This window comes from Mycena indigotica (assembly GCF_014461135.1).
Source record: "Mycena indigotica strain 171206Taipei chromosome Unknown Mind.scaff0006, whole genome shotgun sequence".
Lineage (NCBI taxonomy): Eukaryota > Fungi > Basidiomycota > Agaricomycetes > Agaricales > Mycenaceae > Mycena > Mycena indigotica.
This window is the reverse complement of record NW_023503005.1, coordinates 5087976-5105898: the sequence shown is the minus strand read 5'-3', so window position 1 is coordinate 5105898 and position 17923 is coordinate 5087976. Positions and strand designations below refer to the sequence as shown.

The window sequence follows — 17923 nt, the reverse complement described above, 5'->3', positions numbered from 1 at the left end:
GATCCATGGTCGCTTGCATAGTTGGGGCATGTGTCATTGGCGAAGGAGATCTCATGAAGGTCGTGGTGCGGAAGAGAAAGCGTCACAGCGTCTCACTCTCGATTTAGCACTATCACTTACTGACATTCGCTATCCTGAAAGCGCCAATGTGCCTGGTCCGGGTGGCGCCGCTCAATAGCACTAGTCTGCTGTGGCCTGTCACTGGCACGACATGCTGTTTGCTCTTGCCCTTGCCTCAATCCACTTGCCAGTGCCCTCCCGGTCTTCGCTGGCGGATGAGCGTGAATGCACCGACATAAACGACTGCAGGCGACTCTTCGACATCGTCTGGGGCTGTCTCGCGACGATATTCCTCTGCATCTGGGTCTCCGTCCACCCCAATGTGCCGCCTCCCCGTCCCGCACGACCGGACAAATGCGCTGGTTCCCAAAGCTTGGTGAAGTGGCAGCTTATCGACAAGAATGAACCGCTGCTGCATCGCGCGAAGCTGATGACTGTGGCCCTCGTTGCGCCGGAGCTTATCATTGGGCTTGCGACGAGGCAATTCGTCATGGCGTGGTCGCTCTCAGAAGGTTGGGCCACAACTTTATCCCCTGTTTTATGCTCATATTCATGGAGAGTATAACATTTCGCTAAGCCATGGATTCTTTGTTATCATGGGCGGCTTCGTCGATGCAGAAGGCCATCCGATCGTCACGAAAGCTCAACTAGCTTCACCACTGGCAAGTGTAGTGAAGGAAATTCAAGCCATCGAGGAGGCGGGCATCGATGATCGTAGTAAAGGCGACATGTTCTCTAAGGTCATTGCCCTCTGTCAAGGACTATGGTTCATCGCCCAGTGTCTAGCGCGAAAAGGACAGCATCTCCCCATTACCGCACTCGAGGTGGCTACATTAGCCTTTGCAGTCGTCAACGCGCTCACTTGGCTACTCTGGCTGAAGAAACCGCTGGACGTGTGCTATCCCATTCGCCTCCCTCTTCACACTGCCCCAATAGGCTGGCATAACCGTGGTCCGCCCTACCCTGCTGCCCTCTCCTGGTTCGAACACTTCGGTGGTGTATTCACGAATCTATACCACACCGATGAATACGACCCACTCGACAACACCTCCGTCCCCACCTTCTGGTGTGCGCGGTTTACAGACTACAGTGCTCTGCAGTACTCTAGCATACTGTCGTGGTCCCTCGCCGACAGCAGCCAATTGATCTGTGGCGTCCTGTTTGGCGCCATCCATTGCTCCGCATGGAGTGCTGCATTCCCTTCCCCCGCCGAAATGTGGCTCTGGCGCTCCTCTGCGCTGCTAATCACAGTCTTGCCATATACATTCGTATTCGGCATCATACTGCAGCGCGTTCTCTCGCTTAACCAGATACGGCGCGGTATCATAGCAGTCATCACGGTGTACTCGGCGGCACGAGTTATTCTCCTCATTGTACCGCTCACGGCACTCCGAGCCCTTCCTATCGCTGCATTTTCAGACGTGGAATGGAGCATTTATATTCCACACTTGTAACTCAACCTGAAGCAACCAGTGCCCTTTGGTACTGAATTGCATGTCAGGCTTGAAGGTTCCCAGCCGTGTCGACCATATTTACAGTCAGACATTCCTCTGTACTACATTATCTCGAATGCATAGTAAATTGAGGTATTCGGTATACAGTAGTGCCGAGTACTGGTACTACCGTAATCAACTGAGAGCAGGTGAATGAATAGCAGAATCGCAAGTGAGCCGTGATAGATATAGGGAGAGTTGGTCTGCGTAGACGCTATGCTAACTTCATGCGCTGAAAGATATCGCGGGCATATTCAGAGGGTTGCACCAGCGAAGTCCCTCCCGACAAAAGCATCCTTCACCCAATCGGTTGCACATGGGCCAGAAGTTTCTCCGAAGTCCCGCGCTCTTGCCCATCCACAAGAAGAGGCCGCTACTGCGCGCATTTCACACCCTCGATGAAGAAACGCTGTCGTGACCCGTATATACAGCACGGATATAACGCGCTCAACGGTGGTCTTAGGCCTTGACTTGCAGGGCAGAAAGAACTGAATAGGACAAGAGCAGTATGGAGCACGAGAAGATGCGGTCGATGGAGCGACAGCTTTGGTGTCAGGGAAGATATGCCGCAGTCTTTTCGAATGGCGCAGGGCACGTGACTGGCTATATCCGGATCAGATTTTGAGTCGGTCTTGCAGGTGGTCATTGGATAGTGCAAGCCCTGACGAGGAGGCGGAGGAGCAAACAGATGACAGATAAGCATGAAAGTATGTATGATATTGATTCGAAGAAGGTGTTGTTGCCCTTGTAACTATTCTCGAAGACGCTTCAGACAGGAAAATTGAAGTAAAAAGAAGATCATGCCTTCGAATGTGCTTGTCGCGCGATGATGAGAGGGATTGCTGTATATGGGTCGCCCATCCCGCTTTCCTTGTCAACGGGCAAGGAAAGAAGGGTTCGGAGAAGAGGAAGCCTAACCAAGGATTTCTTCGTCCTGCTTAAGTGTAAGTAGAGTCGGACGGAGCAAGTAAGGCCTCACACATATGCCAATCCTTCAAAATGCCTGCAACAGACCATCATCCAAGTACCCCGCCACCCCGAATCACCTCGCCCGACGCGCACGTCGACATTCGATCAAGAAAAATCGGTCATCCCGCCATACAACTGCCGCAGGCAAAACGCCCTCAACGTCGGCCTTCCCCCTCAAGAAGCAGTGCAGAAAGAATTGCGTAGGAGTCGAACGGTATGGGGTACAAGGAGATGCGCTCAATGGAGCGATAGCTGCGGTGCTGGGGAAGATATGTCGCAGTCTTTACGAACGGCGAGGTGCACGTGACTTGCCGAATCTGGACAATTGGTAGTGCGGATAGTGCAGGCATCATGAGAGCGGCGGAGAAGTCGACGGTGAAGCAGGAGATGATTATTATGTTGCTTTCGAATAGATATTGGTGTCCTTGTAGCTAGACGAGGCTTCAGACAGAAGAGCTGGAGTGAAAAGTGGATTGTACCTTGAAACGCGCTTGTCGCGCGAAAACGAGTGGTAGAAACATATTGGAGTCGACCACCGCAATTTCCTTACGCGGATACAGGCTAAGGATCCGTCTGTCGACTGACCAGCGGCTAGCGCGAGTGATGACGGTGAGCCAACCCACGCGATTCCGCCATTAGGCGAGCATCACAACCGCCAATGCAAGTTCTGCATGTCGTTACAGAGTACTATCGGGCGGTGGATAGACCATCGATGGTGGGGAGGACTAGAGCATTTGGTCAACGGCGGGAAGGTGGGTGGTCAAACACGCACCCATACTGCCGGTAACTCCCTCCTTTTTCCTTTCTCCCCAAAAACTGATATACGTGGCAGGTACGGGAGGAGCGACGGGTCCCGAGCCTTCTCTGGCAGCAAGATGAGGATGTCGAAAAAGCGCGGCAAACGAGCCTGCTGGGGAGACTGTCAGCATCAACAATAAGCGAGGAGAGTGACTGCATGCGCACTTGTATCCACACCCATTCCTCGCATGTTGCTCTTTCGAGAACCACCCAAGACTCTTGCGCGGCAACGCTACGGACGTCGTGTCCGCCACTTGCTGGATCTTCTCGGTCGTCGTTGTCAGCAGTGCCTTCGAGTTGCCGCAAAGTAGCGCAGGAGCAGAGCTATGCTAAAGGTCAGCGATGAATGCAAGCCAAGGCGCGCGAAGACGCACATTGCTCCGTTTGCAGACATCGTGAGCAGTTTGAGCGCTTGGTGGAGAAGGGCGGGCAAGCCCCTGGCACATTGCACACCCGTTGGAGGGCTTGATGAGTCTCACGCCGGCGAGGTCGGGGAGACAAGAAGCGGTTGGGAGGCTGTGGCCAGAGCAAGAGGATTCGTATGGACATCTGCTGAGAAAGAGTCAGAAACTGTGAGGACAACAAGAACGCGATTTGCGCACTGAGATGTCCGACATATTATCCAGCCATAACATCTCTTCGAAGTGCCCGCGGGTCCCGAAGGTCGTGCAGTGCCAGCGTGTGGAGAGCCGCAAGGCCCAGTGGCGGAGGAACGGAAGAAGGAAAGACGGGCCGGTCACACCACGTTACCCGTCAATCCTTCCGCCGCATTGAAAATGACAAGAAAACCGTCCTCCCTCCTATCCTGTGGCTCCATCGACCCTACCTGGAGTTGTCCCACCATCTACTCATGGGATATTTTCAGTATCTCCCAGGATTCGCCCCGATAAGGCCCCTGCTGGCCGCCTTTTCGCTCACGACTGGACTTCGTCGTGAGCAACTTGAAAGCCGCAAAGGGGAAAACAGGCTGGAGAGCGGAACGAACATGATCTTGATCTAGATGTGGTGTGCGCCGAAATATGTGGGCTCTTCCATGATGCTGTCGATGCGTTGGTTAATACATAGAAGAACGGCGACTATCTTATGGTGAACCGTGGCGAGTGGGTTATCCGAGCTGGCCATGCCCGGGCCATGCTGTTTGTGCGCCATCTTTTGATTGGAGCCACTCATATGTCCACCGCCAACGACCTTTCCGAAAACTACGTGGTCAAGAAAAGAATAGCATGAACTTGACAGTCTTGACTACGAGTAGTACATATTTGCCAAATCGTATCAAGGTTCTTGTGTGTATCGCTAATACTACATCAATGCGTAAATGTTGTGACTTGAAACATTTGAGTATCGAGTTTCCCAGGCTAAACGGTCGAAACTTTGTCAAGATCTCGCTGAAATTCCACACTCCCAAAGCTTCCGCACTGCCAGTGGACGACCATTTGGCATCGAGACCGTGATGCTCATACTCTGTTGCAGGTAGACCAAATTGTGCATGTCCTCGGTGGTAATCCCAAACGGGCTGCTGAAGTCGACGGCAAAGCGTGCCAGCTTCATGTGAACATCGTTGGAGATCGCGTTCGACACTCTCATCGCAACGCCATCAAGGAACGGGCGGATGCTGGTGGGGCGTGGCGTGGACTCCTGATCGAAATGCGGGAACATTGGTATGTCCGCGTTATTGGTGACGAGCAGGGTGAGTGACTCGAGGTTGGGAAAACAGAGGGGAAGGGAGAGTGCGACGGCACACCGCCTCTCCTCGTCGCGGGTCATCGCGAACAGAGTCACAGTGAGGTTTTTGAGTGAATTGAGCTCCGTGGCCATGAGGAAGGCGCCGAATGCGTCATATGTGGTCGGGGCTACGGACAGAGAAGTGATATTTGCTGAGGAGCGGACGATGCAGGGACAGATGAAGAATGCTACATCGTGTTCGTCGAATTGGGACAGCCGCAACGTAGTCAAGGAAGGCAAGTCAATATGGTTGAGGATGAAAGCATTTTCGGCACCGCCGAATGACAGTGTTGACAGCTGGGGCACCTGGAAGGGACGCCCAGAAGGAGCGGAGGGGTTGTCTTCCAGCGGCGAGGCGAGTGAGAGCTCTTCCAATGCCACAAGCTGGCTAAGTATAAGAATAATATCGTTGAATCTTGCCGGTAGGAGAATAGTCAGTTTCCGCAGCTGATGTGTAGGAAATGACAAGCGCTGAAGCAAGCCGGTCGGGACGCGGATAGAAAGCTCGTGGAGACGCGGCGCATTGATGATCATATATTCTGGGGGATGGGAGGGTTCCAAGATGTCCAGAGTAAGCTTCGTCACTTGTGGAAGGTCAACCTTTGGGTAAGAGTTCCCCTCATTGTCCCGGTTAGCGGGCCAGTAGTCGCCAGTCAAAGACGCTTCTTCCCATTGGGCAGCAGATTGAAAGACAAAATGAGGGAGAATATATCCCGTATCCTCGGCAGCGTCGTCGTCGTCGTCCGCTCGCATGGTTGTCGAAAATTTAATTGGTAGTTTTTGTATGCGTGCAAGGAAGTTTTCGGCAAGTAAATCACGTCTTGTGCCGTGAATTAAGTAGCAGACCTGTGTCCACAAGCGCGGGTCGGCGATAGCGATAGCGCGCCAATGTCGGCAAACCGCAGTAATCCGTATGAGTGCGCGGTTCGCTGCAAAGTGAGGCGACAAAGACACAGCTGCTGCGAAGATACGGCACAGAATTTCGGTGGGTAGCGTATTTACCGGGTAAACAATGCTGGATAGGTCATCTATGATCCTTTCCAGCCGGTCTTCAAGGTGCGTTAGCTGGGTCTTGAGCTTGTCGATTGTTTTGCTGGTTTGCTCCGCTTCTTCCCTCAGTCGGAGGATAGTGGTACGTTCGAGCGGAGGGTCAGGTCGCTTGGGTTCGCGGAGGAGCGAGAGGGATCTAGTGGCGCTATTGTAGTAGTCCTTGAAGCGGGTTCTAGTCGTAGACATTTCCATTCTCAATTGATTTCAATAGATCTGAGAAATCATGAACCCATAGATTACAGCATCCACTGGGCGCACCAGATAGCTTGAAAAACAAGACACAGAGAGAGTTTAGGCTGCTGCACGTTGGTGGGTTGTTTATCGCTGTGGCTAACTTGAGGAGAGTGACCGTGACTCCCTCTTCGTTTTCATCCACGACTTCAAATTCCACTCGAGCACACAAGTCCCGTTGCCCACCTATGCGCCCCCCAGTAATACGCGCCAGGGCTCGCTTCTGGAAATAGAAGCACCGCAGGCTGGCTGTGGGAGGTTCAGAGTGCAGCTTTGCGAGGAAGTTATGACCATTCAGGCATGTCTTTCTCTGTCTTCCTCATCATTGTTTCTCCGTCTTGTTTCATACTCATTGACTGCCTAAGCGCGCTAATCCTTTGCGTCCAGCGCTCCACAACTGCCTCTCACTACCCTCTCCCCCTTTTCACCGTGGTGGCCACATACTTATGTCAACAGTCGTTCGCAGTTACGAGGGCTCCACCACCGCCGCCAGCCAGCCAACTCGGAGGTGAATGCCTTCCTACTATGTGCTATGTACGTTTTAACGAATGTGGTACTCGATGAGGTTAGAGAGATGTTTGGGGTGCTTGCAGACCCGCTTGAAAGTATGGCACGACGTAGCGTGGTGGGGTCAGCCAGTGGAAGGCTCTAGTGTGTGTGTGTCCTCCCATTTAAGTATTTATCCAACCAAATGTGTTTAGGGCATCGCTTTGACTCTTCCTCTAATCCAGTCTCCGCTCCATCGTATTATTCCGTTCTTCTTGCCGCTATATATCACTAATCATACCCCCCCTTCTACTCTACCCAATGACGACTATCTCTTTAACCCCGGGAGGGCCTGAGCCTGAGCACGGATGAGAGGAAGGGTTTGAGTCATCACAGCTACCGAAGACGTTGCCGCAGTAACTGCTTCTCAAACAGCCTACCAGCAGCATGGACGGTCTTCACGTCTCATTCTTTGCTGACGCTAAATGCCCATCTGCCAGCTTATTCTCCCTCAAAAGGAACCCCGAACACTCGAAAACGATATCGATCTGCTTCGCACACAATCTCTCACCTCCACTCGCAGCATTTCCCATCCACATCCAATGCTCTCGTCCCGAAATGGAAGTCACGTGCGCGATATCTCCTTCGCTGACGTCGAAATACCGCGGCATACGCGCGACCAAACACTCTGTCGATTGCACCTTCACCTCCACCACACCCTCCTCACACTACCCAATTCTTTTGGCCCCATTACTCGATGCGCTAGGCCTTCACAACCATCGGACCCCATATGGCCACATACATGCATTATTCGTCTTTCCGTCAGCATACTGGGCGCCTTTCTCCCTGCGGACTTTGCAGTATCACTGCTTTCTTTTCTTGCGAAACGCAAATGGTCGAGAGAAAGACCGGGCAGCTGTGGGACTCCCACCAAACATTCGACACGCTGTACACGACTCGCGTTGTGGGAGTCGTGAATGTCCGCCACTATCGGCCCTCAAACCTCACCTTTGCCAAACTAACACAACCATCCCTCTGCTCAGGCAGCTCTGTCTCGTTATCCCTCTGTCCCCTTTGTGTTCGGCCCCAGCGCTGGGCCGCTGGCCATCTACACCATTTACCGGACTTGGCCGCCATACCCATGAACATGTCCTTCGACCGAATCGATAACTTCTTCTGTCCATCCCACACATATTGACTCAGATTGTTTCATTTTTTTCGGCAAGTTGTCTACTTGGTCCTTCCATTTGCCAAGTATTCATACGATACAAACATATTCGAATGTCTCTGTCTTTCCTACTGTTAACTTTGAAACATCTCCATCTGGTTCCTTGCACATATTCATTGAATCTCATTTAACCTTGGCCTTTTTTAGTATTGCTGCCTCGTGGCCTTGGCCTGTGAGTCACAACTTGCTCTTGTCTTTATCGATTACAACGACTTTATGGAGGAGGACGAATACACTTGGGATTCAGAAGAAGATGAAGATTCCGACTCCGAGGACGACAAATACTACGCTAAGCTGGAGGATGAAGAACACAACGTGGAGGAGTACTACGCTAAGGCCTCTTTCGCTCTTGGAATTCGGGGCCCTACCCAAACGGACACGCCGCTGAATGCCCCTGTCATCTCCCGTCTCCGAAGCGAAGCAGAAGAGCTTAATAAATCTATCCATGAACTCAAGACCCAGCTTGCGGCACTTCAAGACCGTCTCGAGGCGATCGAGGAACAACTCTCGACCGTGGTTTACCCGATCAACACAGTCCCTCCGGAGATCATGTGCAGAATCTTTGCAGCAGCCGTATCGCTCAGCCCACCAGCCAAAGTTCCGGTCATCCTCTTACGAATCACTTCAGTCTCACAACGGTGGCGAGCTATTGCTATTGCAGAGCCCCACCTCTGGACAAATGCATCCTTTTTCCTCAAACGCGAAAAGAGCAGTCCACTCTTTGAACTTTTTCTGCAGCGCGCGCAGGGACTGCCGATCATCGTCTCCACTCCAAGGGCCCGGCTGCCTCGGGACCTATTCGATTCCACTGCACGATGGAAAGAGGCAGATCTGGACGCAATTTCCCTCGGCTTCAAATGCCCCATCTCTGGCTTCGACTTTCCTCATCTCACAAAGCTTACTCTCAAATTATCGACAGCTCCGCAGTCAGATCTGCGCTCCACTTTCCAAAAAGCTATACACCTCCAAGAGCTGTCTATCAATAATCCCCAGCTGGTCTCACAACTCTCCATCCCAATTCAACAGCTGCGTAAATTGACCATTCTTTCAAATTGGCAGGTATCATATTTCGATGTTATTTCTCTACTTCCGGAATTGGTGGCACTGGAAGAGCTTTCACTGATCGCCGACTTTGTTGGCATTGACGATGCGTCCACTCTGATTATGCCATTCTTGTCGACCTTGTCATTACTCGGGGAGAACACTGCTTCACTTTTGGCTGATCTTACACTCCCATCTCTGTCCTCTCTTCACCTCTCGTACTTCCACTGGGGCGAGGCAAGGAAAATCATTCACGAATGCCTCTCCCGTTCCTTGGCCAATGTCACCTCGCTAGACCTATCCCTCATCAACTCGGGCTCTTATTCCACAGACTACAGTACTATTCGAGTCCTCTTGTTCTCGCCCTCGTTTGATATGACCCGGGAGCTGATATTGCCCTTGCTCGAATTGGATTCGCGTCATTCCAAACTTCTTGCGGCAGACCTTGCCCGCCTCGACTTTCTGCCCAATCTCGAAATATTCACCCTCGTCGTACCCCACCCTTCCAGATACAGGTCCTCGATGGCGTCCAGGCCGTCTCCCGTTAAGATTGAGCTACGCCCGTTCCTCGATGGTCTTGCGATGCGCGTCGCCAACGCGCTCTCCACCGGGCACACAATGAAGCTCAGTCAATTCGTTATTGAGCATGCGCCGCATTCCTTTTGCGACGAAGACATGTACAGCTTGAGGAATCTGCAGCATCACTTGCAGATCAAGGTTGCAATGCCCCATGGATATTTTTCGAACATGGAATTTATGGGAAGGTTGACGTCGGGAGCTTGAGGACCGTAGCGATGTAACGCGATTTTGATAGTATAGGGCTCTGCAATGCACTCTGTCCGCAGAACTCGTGGCACACCAAAAGCTTGAAATTGTCGACCAAAATGAGCACGAGCAGTCGGCATGCATTTGCATCAAGCACAGTCTCAGACAGGATGGCGGCGAGGCATAGACTGAGAGCAACGGGTTTATTCAACTTCAATATTGGGTCAAAGCGAGAGTCAGACAGGTGGACGGATTTATTCAAGTTATAGCACTATTGGCGGGAAAGATAAGCGGGTGTCGAGGTTAGATGGCCCGCCGCGGATATGGTCTTTTTGTCCAGAAATAACCTCGCAGGGCGATGTCGCTTGCGGAGGACGGCACGAGTATTTGTAAAATTGTAACAGTCTGGTCAGAATGCCAGTCGCGGAGCTATTGAAGAGGATGGCTAAGCCACTAGTGAGGCAAAGCAGCCGATAACTAGAGCTCTTGGTCCTTGGAAAGAACATGTCGGGATGGCAGTAAGCCGCAGGTGGAGAATAAGAGTCATGACTGGACCTACAGATGAGCAAAAGAACAACTCAACTTGCAAACGACCAAGTGACGTACCCTTTTTCCAGCCCGATGTTCCTCAAGCTTCCTGGTCGTAGGCATCGCCCTACTCTAGCCCCGCTTTATGTGGGTAGCGCGTTGAGTTCATATCTTGACAAGCCACTATCCTAGTAGGCTAGTAGTAGCAGGTCCGGCTTTGACGAGCGAAGTTCAGGGACTCGGAAGTCAGATAACGCGTCGCGGGGAAGCCTTACCTTGTCAGTTTTGCCTCGTTGAGTACAACGAGCGCCAACGCACCTTGAGAGGATGCATGTCGCATATGAGAAGAATTCCACACTCCCCCTTTGTCTCTTCGACGACGATGCTGGCAGGGAAAGCTAAGCCGTTGTCTTTATATAATATTGATATATATTCAGAGACATTCAAGACAAGACACGACTCGGGGTTTCAAAGCTTTGGAGGAGGGATTCAGGCGCGGCACAATGGCTAGAGAACGCCGAATCGAGACGGCCATGACTTAAAAAGCCTAGAGGGCGGTTGCTACAAGAAGCCTTGATCCGGACCAGGAACCATGTGTGGTAGCGAGAAGCGCAGTGTTGAGAGAGATCGCGACGGTCATGTTGTGGTAAGTAGGAAGAATGAGTCAGTTGTCCGTGTTGCGCTCGCAGACTCGGATGTGATCATGTGTCGGCTTAAGTTTCTCAGAACTTGTTATTTTGCCCGGCAAGCTTAAGAGACGATTGAGTTTCAGCGGGGACTCGAGTCACTCGACAAGAGGATGGTCGGGACCAGCAGCATACCAGTCAGTGCAGAACAGCCCTCATAGTCAGCGAAACGAAAGTAAGTAGGATAAGTATGTGACATCACGCTTTCATTCTTTCGTTTGCACTCTCATGTCATCGCCGCAGCCCCGCAAAACGACCTACCTCTGGTCGAAAACGCGCCAACGACGGATTCTAAGGACGTAATACCACTGCGGGACTCAGAGAGGGTCGTTGGCGGAGAGGAAAGTCGAGGAGAGGACACATGGGATGGCATTTGCGGACACCGGTGTGTTGACGTGGTTTTCCTCCCTTTTTTCAAGTTTTTTGATGGATCATGGCGACCTCAGTTTATCCTCTATTCTCTTGGTGCTCGCGCAAGACTGTGCAGCTCGATTATGTATCGACAATGACAATTCTGACGACCCCACACCCTGCGTCCTTCCGACCACCAACATGGTTTTCGCCGTCCAAATCACCTACAACGTCATTTACGAGCGCTTTGAGGGCCAAATAGCGCCCTCCTCCCAGACAAATGGTCCTATTTCCCGCTCGAAAGTAGCCTCCACCGCCTTTCGGGTTTACAAGCCATATCAAGCATGTCCTGTCCGCTCGTGTCTGCTTTTCATCCGAGTTCCCCCGACATCTTTTGCCTTTCCGTCCCCCTTTTCCGGAACCAAATGTTTTCGCTATCGATTTCGAGGGCCTACTTTCGGAGTGAAGATGACCAATAGCCTTGGTGGTAAACAGCGCTCAAGCGAGGTCAACCAGCGCAAAAGCTGTCGCAGTCGTCTCAAATATAGAGGAGAATAAGGTCGTGGAGCGCGCGAACGAAAGACAAGGAACTCTGGTATGTAATCAGTTTCTTGCAGCAATATTCTGAAGCTAACAATGAATGAACAGGCGTATTACAAACGTGTACCTACATGACCACCATACAAATTCACACAGCTCTCGTGTTCTTCCGCGTAAAAGAGCCCGCAAAATTGAGGAGCGTGTGCTTAATATTTTCAACAATCTCCTCTCCCACAACACGGCCCTAATTGCTCACTTCCGTCCTTATACCATCCGTTCCTCTTCCTTCAAACCCAGACAGCGCGAATGACCTGCTCGGCACCTTTTCGCGGGGTCACTCGAGTTACGGTCACGCACCATGGCCAGCAATCTTACGACGTTGCGAATACGTGTGGGGTTCTACAAACCGAACCTAGTTTTCCAACGCAATGTACCCATCATTTCCAATTCTTCTCTGCTCGCCATCTTCGAGCCTGTTCGTACTTGCGCGACACAATTGACGTCCTTCTTTGACATTTGTCGCGGGTTGGTCCTTTGGAGGACACTCTCGAGGGCTTAATGTCGCGAGCTTGAAATTGGTCATATTGGGCATGGGGGAAGGATTGGGCGTTGAGCAAGCCGTGACTTGTCGGGAATACACGTCTTTTCAGCGTATACCGATTGTTTCTCCGGCTTGACTACCACGTGTGTGCTTTGATGTCCTTTCTGATTTACCTTGCCTACCTCACGTTTGGACTATCTGCGGACTGAGATCAAAATCTTCTTTCGTTACATTGCTTCTTGCTTATTTTCACTTTACTTACTACTCATTTTATCAGTACGGACGGGCATTTTATTGTCACTGAGACAGTATAACATCCCGGTCCTTCATCGTCAATGCCATGCCTTCCAGGCTGGATATCCAGTGGGCATTGTTACATTCACTTGCGTTGTCTGCTGTAGGCGTTTCAAATCGCGGGTGTCTTCATAAGACAGTACAGACGGCGCGAAGTCAAGACTGAACTGAATAAGTTTCATGTCCGTAGCGCCTGCAGCGTCCGTATTGTTGGCTCGCATGGTGATACCGTCGATGAATGGGCGGAGGATCGAGCCTATGGTCGTCGTAGAGTCTGGCGTGATGCGGAGGGTAAACGACTCAAGGTTTGGGAGATTGCGGAGGTTTCCAAGATCTGTTGTGCACCATCGCGCGGCAGACGGGTCCATGTCAAATGCAGTGACCGTCAGGTGCTTGAGCCGGGCGAGCGGGGACTCGAGGACATTGCTGAATAAGGTGATGCTGCTAGACTCGAGAGACAAGGAGACGATGCCGGGGACCGAATCTTTGACCAGCATGTAGTCTAAGCTGGATAGCGGCTCCCGGAGTTGAAGTGTTCCGAGAGACGGCAAGAATAGATGCGGTAAGAGGAGGCTGCTGGTGTCGAACAGTCTCAGGCGTGACAAGCGGAGCATTGCTATCCTGCTCTCAAAGCCCAGATGTGCGGTCAAAGCGAGCTCCATGTCATCTTCAAGCGAGGGGAGCGTGAGATCCTCCACTCCGACCAGGCTGGGCAAGATTTCCCAAACTTCGCTGCTCAGCGGTCTATCGCGGCCGTCAAGGATCGTGAGTTTCCGCAATTGGTGGGCCGGGAAAGAGAACAGGGAAAGGTGGTTTGGGGAGCGGATGGTCAGCTCTCGGAGACGATATGCATCTTGGAATAACGGCAATGGGGTCACTGGCAAATCGGTCAGGTCCGATGTCCATACATTGAAAGTCAAGGTTTCGAGATGGGGGAAGTCGAGTGCCCATGAGGAGTCGAAGGAAACGATATCGAACATCAACGGCCCGGGTGTGATATACACAGAAGGTTTGAATGGAGAAAGGTCTGCCGCTACCCACTGGCTTGCGGAAGAAAATATCTCGTAGGGGAATTCGTGAAAATTGGATTTATCCGCGACCGATAGCTCCAAGTTGATGGGAAGCCCTTGAGCGCGCTCCAGAAAGCATTCGAACAGCATGTCTGGCGTTTCAAGTCCCAACTCAAGGTCTGAGTCCTGAAGAAGAAAGCAAGTATATGTCCACAAGCTCGGGTCGGCGATCGCGATCTGCCTCCAGCGCTGGCAAACGGCAGTAATTACCAATTGCATTCGGGTCATTTCGTTTCGGCGCGACGAAGAAACGGCAGCCGCGAATATCTTGCAGAGGATCTCGGCGGGGAGCGTGTTGACCGGGTAGATAGCTGTGGATAGCTTGTCCTGGATTACGGCAAGACGGTCGTTGAGTTGTTCCAGCTGGAATTCGAGTGCATTGATTGATTGTCTGATTTGCTCTGCCTCTTTCCGGAGCAGAGAGTGGCTAGACGTAGCGCTGGACAAGTCCCCGGTGCTGCGGAGCCCCAAAAGAGCTCGAATGTTGTCGTCGGAAGACATGTCGTCTATGAGAGCCAAATCAAATGCCAAGATGAAGCAGCAGGTACGCAAGGGATGCTTGACGTTGGAGCTGCAAGGTGGTGGCTCTTGACAAGGACTTGAAGTTTATGATCGTTTCACGCGTGACGCGTGACGCGCGTCACGCTCTTCCTCTTATTCAACCCGTTATACATCCATGCTCTTTCTTTCTCTCCCACATCAGCCCGCCAGCAGCGCGGCCACTTCTTTCTAGGATGGTTCGTGAACAGCACCCTCTCCTCTCTGCCTGCCACGTCAATGCCCTCCGGCCACGCCCATACCTCCCCGCACTCTCCCACCCCGAACGGGCACTTCCTACCGGTTCTGCATAATAGGCACAACTGCAGCCTGAGGACACTCTAGCACAAGTATGCCCCCACTCACTCCCCTTCATACATGGCTCTTACTGAGCTGCACGTTCTTCCAGCATTGTCATTCTTCGTTCGGAGCTGCTTACCGCAACGCTAGCGGGAGTCCCTCATAAGACGGACGAGGTGCTGGAACGGTCGGGTGTGTGGAGTGAGATGACTGCTGGTGCGTGAAGCTACACTTCCTTGGCCAGTTTCGTCGACTCTTCCTGCCTAGATTACACGACCGCGGATTGGTTTCTTGCGGGAACTGGTCAGGGCAGTGAATGACCAGTTCCTGCGTGAACATGGGCCTGCAAGCGCATTACCTGGAGAGGACATGGCCCAAACTCCGAGAAGCCTGAGCATATTGTGGTATAGGTGTGCACTCAGCTCATGCCGCTTATCAACACTCAAGAGAAAGGTCTTGTTCTCCAGCCCCAAACCCACACAGACACAAAACTCTACTCTGGCACGACTTACCAAAACACCTGCTCTTCCGTCTCTCTGTCAACCCCGAGCTATGTAGACGACTGCCATACAAGTAACGACCGGGTTATGATTCCTTCCCGCACCACAAAGCCAAACAATGTTGCTACTCCCCAACCACCTCCCCCTTCCTTGTCCGCGCCCGAGCTCGTCATCCCCCCCCAAACGGCTAGATCACGTGCCATCCCGGCCTTCGGCGTCAAAAGCATCCTATATTGCTCAATCGGGTGTACCTCCTTCTGCCGCACATCGGCCTTGCTCCACCTCTCTATTTCTGCTGGCGCTCTAAGCAGGGAACTATATTGTTGGGGACGCTTTTGTCAGCTAGGCGTAGACGTGCTTTGAAAAGAGGGCGGCGGGTGCGTGGGTAGTGAATGGATATCGTATTGGGTGGCGGTATTGGTGTGGGAATTCAAGAGCTGGCAACGCGGAAATACCTTCCTCACTCTCGTTTGATGACTCAGGCTGTAGGAGCTCCGACTTGTTCAAGTTAACCTTCATTTTTCCTGAATTATTATTCTTGCACAATGCATCACACTAATCTCTGACTATCCGAGCTTCGTTTGAAACCATATATTGTACATATAGACTGCTAGTATAAAGAACTGGAGTGCAACTGCCATTCTACTGATGTATCACCAAGAGCTTGCGCGATGGCTTGCAAGCGTTGAACTCGTGAAGAAGCTTCGTCATGTGGTGCGCGTCCGGATGTTCTGGCGGCCGAGGCCCATAAACCACGCGCACCCCGCGCAATGCCGTATCCTCCAAGAACGACATCATACATGTTCATCCGGAGGGGAAACATGAAGCAGTGGCAGCCGATGCTGACGGGGACCTTGATGAGATGAAGGGTCATGCGGCCGTTGTAGTACCTCTCACCTACCTCTCCATTCATGTCGATTTCAGCACTCGACCACACTGCAGCAGCGCAAAGTCGTTGCGACAAAACCGGGGCCTTTCAAATCGGCGGCCTCGTGACCGTGACTCAGCACTCGGACGAGAAGCCGCTCGAGGGATGCTGGTGGACCATGGTGTGCTTAACTTTTCAGTAATACTCGTATTATGCTAACGCTCTGTCGCAAGAAACTGGCTCTGCTGCCTCGTGAACTATCTCCCGTGAATGGACCTACCACTCATTCGTCAATCACGTCGTTATGGACGATTCGTTCGCGCTGCATCCCCAAACTTGGCCTTCAACACGGTGCGGGTTGTGCTTCTGAAAAGCATCGTTGTCGGCGCGTCAGCGAAAAGGCGCGCGCTGTGTGCTCTTCCAACTCGTCTTACTCACTGCAGTTTACAGGCTATCATTGAATGTCCGTTGGCGTCGAGCCTGCTATCGGTGAGTGTCATGCTGCAATATGCCTTATATCTACTCACCTGCCCGTCTCTGTCAGCGTTCGGTGGAGATGCCTTTGTCGCCGAAAGAATGAGCGGTATGTTCCCTCAGGCTTTGTGCAGCCCGGGCTTACAACGGGGACAAGGACAGCGTGCCAAACGACGAGCGTGGCGACAAGCCTACCATTGATACAAGCTCTGTATCGACTCGACCTGTAGCGGAGAAGCCTTGATGAGTTGGCATCTTTCGAAGCCTGAGCATTGGACGATAGTCGGTACGCGAAACAAGGCAGAAGACCTCAAACTCCCTAATTGCGATACTTGGAAAAGCGCGGTGCGGGTCGGACAGTGGTGAGCTCAACCATTCTTCAGGGTTAGCTCTCTTGCTCATCCGCCTCGAGCACGATATACGATTCCGAAACGACATCTGGGGCTATCGCTGTCGCTGCTTCAGGACGATTCACTGGTGTCAAAACACAAGCGGACTTTTTTACTAGAATTTATTTGCGCTACATATTTGATGTCGATGTACCTATCCACCCGTTCCTCACCAGTACAGACATTCTCTAGTGACCATCCTCTTCATCATCATTCGCATTGATAATATTAACATGGACTTTGGCCAACGAGAAAGCGCATCCCACCCATTGTTATACCACTTCCGAGGCGCCAGCTAGCCATAATAATATAACTTGTATCCACCCATATGCCTGTGTCATATTTCCAGCCGAGCATCGAGTCGACAGACGTGTTTTGGTGCCCCTCTACCCCAACATATGGGTCCCGACGAAAACGTGTCCGACCACGGCCTTCCGCCGCCAGTGTTGCGGCCAAAAGAATTCAGCAGCAGGATGTTGGTATGGAGCACAAGTGGGTACACCCTCTAGAGGCATATGTGTCGAGTTTGGGAAGATATCTCGAGGTCTTGCGGTGAGCGGCACGTGGCCTTGCCCGTGACCTTGCCATTTTGGGATAGGCCAGACTTTCGTGAATTCGTCAACAGACAGAGCAGGCGTTGACGTGGTCGAGAAGCCAGGTATGCAGTACGAAGGATTGAATTGCTATAGCGGGACGTGCTGTCATCATTGAGTCGATTATTCTTGTTTGTTGGCCAGTGCGACGACGCTGATGTCGGGGATGCATAAGAGTATGCGATGATCGTGGATAGGCAACGGACTGGACAAGCGGATATACTATCCAGATTGAGGAAAGTTTTCGCGGGAACGCGCTTAGAATGGTGCTAGAAATCGGCCTGAGTATGCAGCCCATGAACCACTAAGATGTGGAAACTCACCCATTGACACCTCGGATTACTAGTACATTTCCATCGTCGTTTTCAAGTCGATAGGCAGATATGAAGGGGTTCTGTTAGAGGAATTG

General features: G+C 52.0%; 5 protein-coding genes across 5 annotated transcripts; 3 read left to right on the top strand and 2 right to left on the bottom strand.

Moving 5' to 3' along the window:
• Positions 1-211: 211 nt before the first annotated feature.
• MIND_00797800 (uncharacterized protein) lies at positions 212-625 on the top strand (the record flags this gene model as incomplete). The annotated part of the gene is made up of 1 exon (XM_037364659.1): positions 212-625. The coding sequence occupies one exon, from the start codon at positions 212-214 to the stop codon at positions 623-625; it is 414 nt and encodes a 137-aa protein (XP_037220303.1).
• A 31-nt stretch (positions 626-656) lies between these two features.
• MIND_00797700 (uncharacterized protein) lies at positions 657-1514 on the top strand (the record flags this gene model as incomplete). Its single annotated transcript, XM_037364658.1, has 1 exon — positions 657-1514. The coding sequence occupies one exon, from the start codon at positions 657-659 to the stop codon at positions 1512-1514; it is 858 nt and encodes a 285-aa protein (XP_037220302.1).
• A 3180-nt stretch (positions 1515-4694) lies between these two features.
• MIND_00797600 (F-box domain-containing protein) lies at positions 4695-6284 on the bottom strand (the record flags this gene model as incomplete). Its single annotated transcript, XM_037364657.1, has 1 exon — positions 4695-6284. One exon carries the CDS (start codon positions 6282-6284, stop codon positions 4695-4697), a length of 1590 nt encoding a protein of 529 aa, XP_037220301.1.
• Positions 6285-8244: 1960 nt separating this feature from the next.
• Positions 8245-9861, top strand: MIND_00797500 (uncharacterized protein; the record flags this gene model as incomplete). The annotated part of the gene is made up of 1 exon (XM_037364656.1): positions 8245-9861. The coding sequence occupies exon 1, from the start codon at positions 8254-8256 to the stop codon at positions 9859-9861; it is 1608 nt and encodes a 535-aa protein (XP_037220300.1). The 5' UTR covers positions 8245-8253.
• Positions 9862-12868: 3007 nt separating this feature from the next.
• MIND_00797400 (uncharacterized protein) lies at positions 12869-14003 on the bottom strand (the record flags this gene model as incomplete). The annotated part of the gene is made up of 2 exons (XM_037364655.1): positions 12931-14003; positions 12869-12884 (listed from the first exon to the last, which is right to left on the bottom strand). Exons 1-2 carry the CDS (start codon positions 13941-13943, stop codon positions 12869-12871), a joined length of 1029 nt encoding a protein of 342 aa, XP_037220299.1. The 5' UTR covers positions 13944-14003.
• Between the last annotated feature and the right edge of the window lie 3920 nt (positions 14004-17923).